This window comes from Anarrhichthys ocellatus, unplaced genomic scaffold (genome assembly GCF_004355925.1).
Source record: "Anarrhichthys ocellatus isolate YVR2014 unplaced genomic scaffold, GSC_Weel_1.0 scaffold15, whole genome shotgun sequence".
NCBI classification, from domain to species: domain Eukaryota; kingdom Metazoa; phylum Chordata; class Actinopteri; order Perciformes; family Anarhichadidae; genus Anarrhichthys; species Anarrhichthys ocellatus.
Genome location: NW_022280045.1, coordinates 5,283,945 through 5,293,613, shown reverse-complemented (window position 1 = coordinate 5,293,613; position 9,669 = coordinate 5,283,945). Strand labels below are relative to the sequence as shown.

Sequence of the window (9,669 nt, the reverse complement as noted above, 5' to 3'; positions counted from 1 at the left end):
TGTGTGTGTGTGTGTGTGTGTGTGTGTGTGTGTGTGTGTGTGTGTGTTGCTACAGATGAGGGGCTCAGCTTGTTTGTTGGTCCTGGTGGGAGTACAGCTTTAGGAAGCCAGCATATGAGGTGGGTGTGATTATGTAACTGTGGATTGTGGTTGCCACGCAGCAGGCATTTATTACAAATCTAAATTCATTGGACATATGCTAAATGGTGAAATGAACATGTTTTTATTTAGGAATCTATTACATACATGTCACACGGTACTTTCAATTTCACAACACAGTGTTAGTTCTGCTTATAAAAGAATGCACCACAGCAGCAGCCAGATCACATAACCACCCTCATTTCCTGTCATGTAACACGTTGTGGCATTCTCTTTCAGGGTTGCGGCTGGAGCCTTTGAGCAGGTGGTGATCAAGCGCTAGGCTTTGGGAAGCATGTGCCTGTCATAAGGGTGCCGTATTACACTGATACGGGGTATACAAGACTGAGTTGTAGAATTGCCATCAAAACATGCTCCCGCCTCAGTCCAGGAGATTTAATTTATTTTACGCAATCCCTCTGCGTCTGACCTACAGTGTCTGTTGACCAGGAGAGCCTTCTAGTGTTCAAGAAGTGGAGGTGAAGGCCACAATTGGAACATTTTGGGGACTGAGATTACTGGTGTACTGACATTTCTGTTGGTCTTCTTTGAAAAGTAAGACTATGATTAGTAATGTAATTCTACATTATATTGTTGACTCATCTCTGTTATTTAAAAAATATCCTTCAGTACCCAACATGCTTTTATTTAGCTGTGGTTGATTTTGTGTCACCATTTTACTTGTACCTTAAGTGGCTGGAGGGGACTGCGTCCGTTCCTTGAAGTTCCATCAAATTTAAATAATTGATAACTGACATTGTGAAATTGACGGCGGTTACAGCACCATTATATGTCACCTGGTTCCTCACCTGGTTGTGAGGGAGGATGACTGAATTTAAAATACCATGAAGTTTTCATGTTTTGTACCTTCGGTATGATGTCTATTTTCTGTGTGCGTGTGCATATGTCTGTAAAGTCATAGTTAACGGATGGAATTTATTTTTACCACAGATTTTGTATTTGTGCCAAGTCATATCTAAAGTATGTAATCTATGTATGTATATGTATATAGGCCAAATAAAAAGAACATTTAAAAAAATGTGCATTCTGGATTTTAATGTCTTTTTGCAGAAGGGGTGAAAATGTGACCCAGAATTAAAATGGAAGGAAAAAGCAAATTAGCAAATTTATGGTTACATTTTATTTAACTACCCATATCAAATTAAATGTTAAAAAGACAATGGAAGCTTTAAGAGGAAATTGGTTGTTGGAATTGTCAAGCGGCAAATTTAAATCGGAAAGTAAAATGTACCATTTCCTGTTGAGGCAAGACAAAAAAAATTCAAAATAAACGTGTACTGAGTACATTGATATGAAAAGCAAAATTGTTTTAAATACACCATGACATAATAATTAAAACACCCCGTCTTTACAGAAGCCTTAGAAATATGTGTTTGCACAATTGTTTGATTTAACAATTTAAACAATTAGATTTATAAATAAATGCTTTTATTTTGTAAACATTCGCCTTGTTGACGTATCGACGGTTAGCGGTCGGTTCTTTTCACATTGCACCACCAACGGTCCCGTTCCACCTCGCAACAGCACCGAGCTACAACGACGGCGGGAAGTTGTTAACATCAATTTAACCTCAAATCAGCGACAATTAAGCGGACGAAATTGTTAACGATCATCATTTCACGATATAATATTGATGGGTCTGTAATCGGAAATACGCTAACTGTACAGTAAGCTTAGCGGCGTGGGATTCAGCTAACATGGCTAATGTCGGAAACCAGCTACCAACACAGGCCGTTAGCAAGCCTCCACCAGGAAAACATGGAAATGTATTGCCTCTGTGGGGCAACGAGAAGACCATGAACCTCAACCCAATGATCCTTACGAATGTACTGTCTTCGCCGTATTTCAAAGTTCAGCTTTATGAACTTAAGACGTACCATGAAGTTGTGGACGAAATCTACTTCAAGGTAACGTTAGCCAATGCTAAGCCGCATGCTAGCTAGATATCCACTGTCACAAGCTAGCGCTACACTGCAGTCGTCAAATAACTATGGTAACTAGGATCAGATGGCATTCATTTTAACTAACTTAACTTCAGGGCACGGAAAGACGTCCGCCTAATTCACATAATTGCCCACAAATGTATAACATTATTTATATTATTAGTAAGCTAACGCTAGCTAACTTTAGCAACTAAGCTAACGTTAAATCAAATACGGTACCGTCAATTTGCTGCCATTATCAACCTTGCATAAACTTTACACCTGGTTTGTTGGAGTAACGTTTCCGTTCATTTGGGATTGGTAGTTTAAAGGCTAACGGTACGTCAACATTTTTAGAACGATTAGGGCAGTTCACCATCGTTATGTATACGAGTTGATCTGTGTTATCTGCGAGGGGACCGTCCGCGATAGTCCCAGAATATCTCATGGAACCTCTAATGCAAGTCGTCAGGGAGGTGGACGGTATCTTTCTAATGTGTGCTGTGATCTGTGCAGATCCAATACGGTCTCTCAGACGTATGTGTGTGTAAACTAGTTAACTCGTCCTGTGTTCCTACAGGTGACCCATGCTGAACCTTGGGAAAAAGGCAGCAGAAAGACCGCGGGTCAGACTGGAATGTGCGGAGGGGTAAGTGAGAAGTACGTGCTTTTTATATTCCCCATGTCTAACCCCCCCTCTACCCTTACCAGCCTGGAGGATGATGCTTTACAAATATGAGACATTGAAGTGATTTATTAGTACTTTAATTAGTGTACTTCTTGAGTGATGTAGTCTAAAGACCAGTCGTTGTGAATAGGTTTGCTGTGAATCATTTACACTGATATGCTTTACGAATGTGTCTTCATCCTTTTTAGGTGCGTGGAGTTGGGACTGGTGGTATTGTGTCCACTGCTTTCTGTCTTCTATACAAACTGTTTACTCTCAAGTTGACTCGCAAACAGCTGATGGGTCTGATCACTCATACAGACTCTCCATACATCAGAACGCTTGGATTCATGTACATAAGGTATGGTTGCCATAATTCTTCTATGTAGGTTTTTTTTTTGTTTTAGACTTGCAGAGATTCCGTGCATTACTAGATATTTTGCACATTTTAGTTAAGACGTAATTCTGATTGCTCAACTGCCCACCTGTTTCAGAAGAGAAATGTGTTGTTCTTTTACGGCAATATTTTTTATTGGAAATATAATTTTAAGGCAAGACCTCATCAGTTAATAGAAAATAATAAATATTGTAATTAGAAATTTGGTACTAAAATAAATCTGTGTAAGGGAAATTGTAATGCTCTGATCACATTTTTATTTATTTAAGTCTCACCTGTTTGAAAATCAGTGTATGAGGTATTATTGGAACAGGTCCGTAAAAACAATTCAAATTAAACTTTGTGCTCTCTGTTTGGTTCTTCCTCAGATACACTCAGCCCCCGGCAGATTTGATAGAATGGTACGACGGTTTCCTGGATGATGAGGAGGTATGTCACCTCGGGTAATAATTTAATGTTTCTTTCTCTGCAATAAATACACAGTTACACGACACAAGTTAAAAACTGTCCCTCCCTTGTGATGCTCATAGCTGATTTTTCACCTTTGCCTTCATTTGGCTTAATTGTCCCCAACTTTTGTCCTCTAAACCTAAGTAGCTAGGTTACTTGTTCACTTCTCTGCTGGTGATTTTTATCATGGTAAGTACCATATACAATAATGAGTCAATCTTTTCGTCAATGTAATATTAAGGCATGCCCTTTTTGTTTTTGACAAGCTTTTATCAGGACTTGTTGCACAAAACTAAATTTGGGATTAATAGCAACTGGAGCATTCATATGGATACACACAGACAAGATAAACACAAACCATATAACACATGTCAACTGTTGCATTAGTCTATTGTTCCCACCCTATTTGATTAGCATACAATTTGATACCAGGCTGTGCAGCCAGGCCTCCTTTGATGTTCTGTTGCATTATATTTGATCATATGAAATCCTACCCAACTGGTTAATTCCCCTGTTTTTTTCTTTAGATGCCCATTGTGCAGCAGGTGAATTGGATATTGTTTCTCAGCACTGTTGGGTTGCGTGTGTGAGTGCAAAGCGGCTGTTCTCTACCATATAAAGTCGATAACTCTTCAACTGGTGTGCATTTGGCCTACCTGCTCCATCCTGTGCTTATACTGTGGGCAGTTGTTATGCTCCTACGGCCCCGTTGTGCTTTTGGGAGACTGAAGGAAGCCATTGCTTCTCTCTGTTTGTCCTTTGGGCTCAATGAGGAAGTGTCAGTGTTATTAGATGCTGCTCTCTTGTTTCCTTCATTTCTGGTCTGTAAGCAGTCGATGCAAACCACTTTTTAGAACATGTCGTTTTAAACAGATGTGAAGGAAAGGAGGGCGGATCTTAGAAATGTAATAGCATTTGCTTGATCAAAGCTCACATTGTAAATACAGACTCTCCAGAAACTGCCAGACAGATTAGACGAGGCAAGCTCTTTTTATATTTACAGTTGTGTTTCCTCTTTAAAACTATCAAAGTAAAGTAGGCAAATCTGATTGATATGAGAGATTAAGCTAGATGAACAGAGGTGAATGTTCAGTACTTGGTCATCACAAATTGCTTTTTGATTCGAGGCAAGATTGAGAAAGCGATCAGATTTTTCCTGTGTCCTGCCCGTGTCTCCTAATTGATTTTTTTTTTTTTTCTATTGTTCTTTCCCACCGTTTGATTCTAGGAGCTCGATGTGAAGGCAGGAGGTGGCTGTGTCATGACCGTTGGGGAGATGTTGCGCTCCTTCTTGACCAAACTGGAGTGGTTCTCCACTCTGTTCCCCCGAATCCCAGTGCCTGTGCAGAAGTTCATTGACCAGCAGATGAAGGCGAGGCCTCGTAAGGTTGTTCAGAAGGAGCCGCAGGAGGAGGAGGAACCCGCAGAGCCGGAAGCAGAGGCAGGGAGGCCAGGGGAACGACGCCAGTCAAGGTAACGCAGTCAATGGTTCAAGCTTTTTTGCTTTATTTTCTCTAGGTAATCTTACCTGACCCCATCATCTAGCAGCTATTTAGGATGGAAAGGTTCATACATATGACTATACAACTCTTGCCATGACTTACTGGATGCTACAATTATTCAGATTTATGTAGCCAATCTTTAGTTTTGTTAGAACAGAAAGTTTAATTGCTTGAAGCTAATGTTGCTTTTCTTGCCAGGACTCCCAGGCGGACACCGAGCCCCAAGCGGTCACCCAAACGTTCACCCAAGCGGTCACCAAAACGTTCACCCAAACGGTCACCCAAGCGGTCAAGGAGCAGGAGCCACCACCGCGAGAAAGAACGCCACGGCCCCAGCTTTGACCGAGAGCTGGAGAGGGAGCGTGACCGCCAGAAGAAGGAGAGGGACGGCAGGGGGGACAGGGACCTGGATAGGGACAGAGGGGAGAGGGGGGACAGGGAGAGACGGCGGTCCCGCAGTGCAGACAGGAACCAAGACCGTAGGGAACGTAGGCGAATCCGCAGTGGCAGCCGGGACCGAAAAAACGAACGCAGAGACAAAGAAAGAGACGGCGGGGAAGACAAGAGCAGGAAGAAGGACAGGGAACGACAAAAAGACAGAGGCGCAGAGAAGGAGAGGTCCAAGGACAAAAAGAGCAGGGGAGAGACCGACGACAAGAAGCATAAAGAGGACAGGGAGAGGCACAGAGAAGAGAGGAAGGCCAAAAAGTTGAGTCGGAGTCGAAGCAGGGAGAGGAAGCACAAAAGTGGGGGAGAAGAGAAGAGCAGGAAAGGAGAGCTCAGCCACAGCAGAGATAGAGACAGGGAGAGAGACGGAGAGCAGCGTTCTCACAAACGTAGTGGTAGCAAAGAGAGGAGCCATCATCAGCGAGAGTCCAGTAATGACCTTAGTAAACATAGGAGTCACAGCACTGAGTAAATGTCGCCCCCACCCCCCCCAGCAATATTACTTCTTCTACTCCCGTGTTTACCATCCTTTTTTTCTACCCAGCTGTCTGTCACTTGTGCTAAAGAGAAGGAATGTCAGCACATTGACATCTGCAGTTGTCGTCTTTGGCCGATGTAATGTTGCTTTACTTTTATGTTTTTTTTGCCTTCTCCTCCCCCCATCAGAACAGTTGGTCTTCACAGTTTGAAAAGTGGCAAAAATTTAATTTTCTATGGTGCGCTCGTTTGCCCTGTGAAGATGTGGGTGTGTACATACTGTTTTGGAGGCTGTCTACACACGATGAAAGTGCTGAGTTGCCTTTCTTGCTGGGTCGAGTGCAGTCGCTGCTGGAAGCTCAGCTCAACACTGTCATGATTTATGTAATGTATAAAGAATTATTTTCAGGCGATACAGAGGCCAAAACATATTTTTTAAATTTGACTGATATCACAGTGCATATATTTGGACTTTCTTCATATTTAAGCGTCTCGTTCAGTTGTATTCTGAACATGCTTTGAAGGGTCACAAGTGACGGGTTGAAGTACAAATTTGAGCGTAGCAGCAATGTGGAACGATGGCTCAGCAAAAAGCAATTCTGTCCATGGTGGTGTGTAGACAGCACGAGAATGTTTTAATCCTCGAATGAGCAGTCTGCAAAGGGTGATTTTGTACGACTCACACACTGAGCCCTGCCTGTGCTGTGTTTGGGTTATTGCTCTGTTGCATTTTGTTTTCTAATAAAACACTTTTACAAACAACACATTGTTCTTGTCTTGAAAGAAAATGACTTGGCAAATGTCATACAAGCATAGATTACTATATACATTTAAGGACAACAATCACTGAGTTAAGACAAACGCTGAATGCAAAGAATAGTTTTATTAGAACATTCTGAAAATGTTTTCCATATTAAATATACATTCAGAATTAGTAAACAAATACCCTGGACATGTTAATTCCTGATAGATTAACTTTAAGGTGACTAAGTCATTACAAAAGTGATTATATTTTTAAAAACCAAGAGGAACAAGGCCCAAGATAAAACATATCACCTCAACCAACAGCAGACAAAACGATTTTATAGAGGAACTTAAAATGTGGGCATGGGCTCTCATTTAGAAGACCTCTTCCCTTGTGTAACACCTCAAACTAACTGCAGTTTATGGTTGGCAGCAGAAATGTAAATGTCAGAGCATGCTAATTAATTCCCATGTTGTACCAGACCTAAAGTGGTTGTGTATTATAGGTAACTGGGAAAAGATTTGTCAAATACGTTGACAGTGAGACCATCACATTTTAATCGGGAGACGAGTGCAGACGTCTAGCTCTGTCTACATGAGTGTTTTGCTATCAAGCCCCTGTCCTGTTTGCACACACGCAGGCTCTGACTCTGGTCCACTAGTGGTCGAGTCCTCGGCCCACACGGAGAAACAGTAAGCGGAGTGCAGGTTCAGATCAGTGACGATGGTGAGCTCGCCTTGCACCATGTTCGTCTCGGGCTCACTGGAGCTGCTCTGCTCCCTGATGACCAGTCTGTAGTGGGAAGCACCTTCTATTGGCGGCCACTCAATTAAAACAACTGTTGCCGTTGCTTGTGTGACATTCAGCACGGGAGCTGAGAGGCCTCCTGTTGGGGGAAATCAAGTCAGAGTTCAGAGTCCAATAAAAGAGGAATAATAATGCTAATATATTCAGGTTAGGTTTAATATTCTACCTATCATTTTTGTAACATCTGTCCTTATAAATACAAACCCACCGTGCTCTGGCTTTTGCCAACTGAGATCTCTCCTCCTGCGTTCTTGTGTTACCACTACAGGGAAAAGGTTTAGATCAATTCAGTTTGTTTTAAACATACCGTGAAATGTGTCTTTTCAAATACAGCCCCCTCTCCATGCTTATTTATACAAGCAAACACACTGACGGTCCTACCGTTTGTGACGCTTGTCGTTTCACTTTCTCCAGCTGTGTTGCTGGCTGTGATCACCAGGTTAGTGGAGGCCATGTTGGACAGGGAGCAGGACAGCCCTGCAGTGCTGCACAGCTGGGCTTTTGGCGTCGCACCGTTGTCGTACACCGTGTATGTGGTGGCAAACACGGATGCGTTCCACGCAACTGTGGCAAAGGAGCTGTTACCACTGTACACCACCCCTGATGGTGGACAGGGAGCTGGGAGGAGAGACGTCGGAGTTTGTTAAAACATCTGAAAACTAGGTTTCAAATGAAAATCATATACATTCATGACTAAATGAGCTACAACAACTGGCCCTTTTCACAGCAGACAATTTGACTTGTCAGTAGGAAAAGCACAGGTGTTAATAATAACATGAACGATGGATGTTGTCTTTAAGTGTCACAGTAAGTCATGACAGTGCAATGTTATGTTGCTATGATATGTGGTTACAAGTCTAGTCAGCCATAAGAAAGTCGACTGCATATTACTATAAATAAAGTAAATACTATGCTATGATAAAGACTCCATTGTCAAAAGGGCAAAATGTAAGAAATATGTTTGAACAGTAGCTCGAGCGTTCAGTGTAGTTCACCTGTTGTGTCATTGAGAGGCACAGATGGGTCGCTGGTACCGGCAGCGTTCCTGCTCTCCAGTGTAGCAGAGTAGGATGAACCACAGGGGAGAGGAATCTCAAAGTACGTCACGGTTGTCCAATAGGAAGAGACCTCGAGCTGGGCCTGGCTGTCTCCCAGCAGACTTCCTGTTAACTTCAGCATGTAGTCCGTGTCGCTACAGGTGATCTGTGTCCAGCTGAAGCGCGTCACTTGGATCTCCATCTCCATTGGTAGCAGCTGCACCTCAACAGTGTCTGGCGGGCAGGGAGCTGGATAGAGAGAGAGAGAGAGAATAATTCATGTATTAGTCCACATTAAGAGCATATGTTGCTAAGTTATTGAGTCTTACATGCGGCTCTTATACCTGCTCCACTCTGCACTGGGCTACTGAAGGAGCTGTTGCATGTCCCATCTGAGGCCTGGACAGAGAAATTGTAAACTGTTCCACAATCAAGAGCCTGGATGGTGCAGGTGGGATCTGTGCTGTAAGAGTACAGCATGTCTCCATTTCCAGCCTGGGCACAGCCATAATAGGCTACAGCGTTATCTGAGGCCGTCCATGACAGCAATGCAGACTGATTGTTACAGTGGAAAGTAACCGAGAGACCATCAGGCTGACAGGGACCTGGACAGAAAAAGAAGATCAAACTGCTGAAACTAATATTATTTAGTTGTGTTTGGTCAACGGATGAACAAAGACTGGTTTGCCCCATGTCTTTAGTATATAAAGACTAATACCTGTGTTGAGTGTGGCATTTTGACTGGCCTTGCTGGAGCAGTTCTCATGGCTGGCAGTCACAAATACTGTATACTGCTGGTCGCAGTGGAGCTCTGATAGGCTGCAGTTACTGGAGGTGGTGTTGCAAGTATGAGGATGTCCGTCTACACCCATGGCGACGACATGATAGGTTTCTGCTACAGGAGAGGGGCTCCAGGACACCAGTGCACTGTTGTCCTCACAGGTGGCGTTGACCACCACGTTCCTGGGCGGACACGGCTCTGTGAGAAAAGTTGGGAATAGGTGATGTCTCGTTTCTTGCTAAGCCTACCGGACAGATATGAATGTGGTATATATCTTC

General features: G+C 43.0%; 2 protein-coding genes across 2 annotated transcripts in view; both read left to right on the top strand.

Moving 5' to 3' along the window:
- Positions 1–1,177, top strand: part of LOC116387394 (protein FAM102B-like) — a 7,444-nt gene extending 6,267 nt beyond the window's left edge. Inside the window, exons 10-11 of the mRNA XM_031854411.1 lie at positions 56–119; positions 379–1,177. Coding sequence (XP_031710271.1) covers positions 56–119; positions 379–421 — 107 coding nt within the window. The 3' untranslated portion in view covers positions 422–1,177. The remainder of the gene's footprint in view (positions 1–55; positions 120–378) is intronic.
- A 475-nt stretch (positions 1,178–1,652) lies between these two features.
- On the top strand, positions 1,653–6,783 carry prpf38b (pre-mRNA processing factor 38B). The gene is made up of 6 exons (XM_031855384.1): positions 1,653–2,066; positions 2,662–2,730; positions 2,958–3,109; positions 3,514–3,574; positions 4,824–5,068; positions 5,296–6,783. Exons 1-6 carry the CDS (start codon positions 1,857–1,859, stop codon positions 6,014–6,016), a joined length of 1,458 nt encoding a protein of 485 aa, XP_031711244.1. The 5' UTR covers positions 1,653–1,856; the 3' UTR covers positions 6,017–6,783.
- The last annotated feature ends 2,886 nt before the right edge of the window (positions 6,784–9,669 follow it).

Coding starts and splice junctions, on each gene's coding strand:
- prpf38b (XM_031855384.1), top strand. CDS start 1,857: ATGGCTAATGTCGGAAACCAGCTACCAACACAGGCCGTTAGCAAGCCT. Junction 2,067..2,661: donor TGGACGAAATCTACTTCAAG/GTAACGTTAGCC, acceptor GTGTTCCTACAG/GTGACCCATGCTGAACCTTG. Junction 3,575..4,823: donor GTTTCCTGGATGATGAGGAG/GTATGTCACCTC, acceptor GTTTGATTCTAG/GAGCTCGATGTGAAGGCAGG.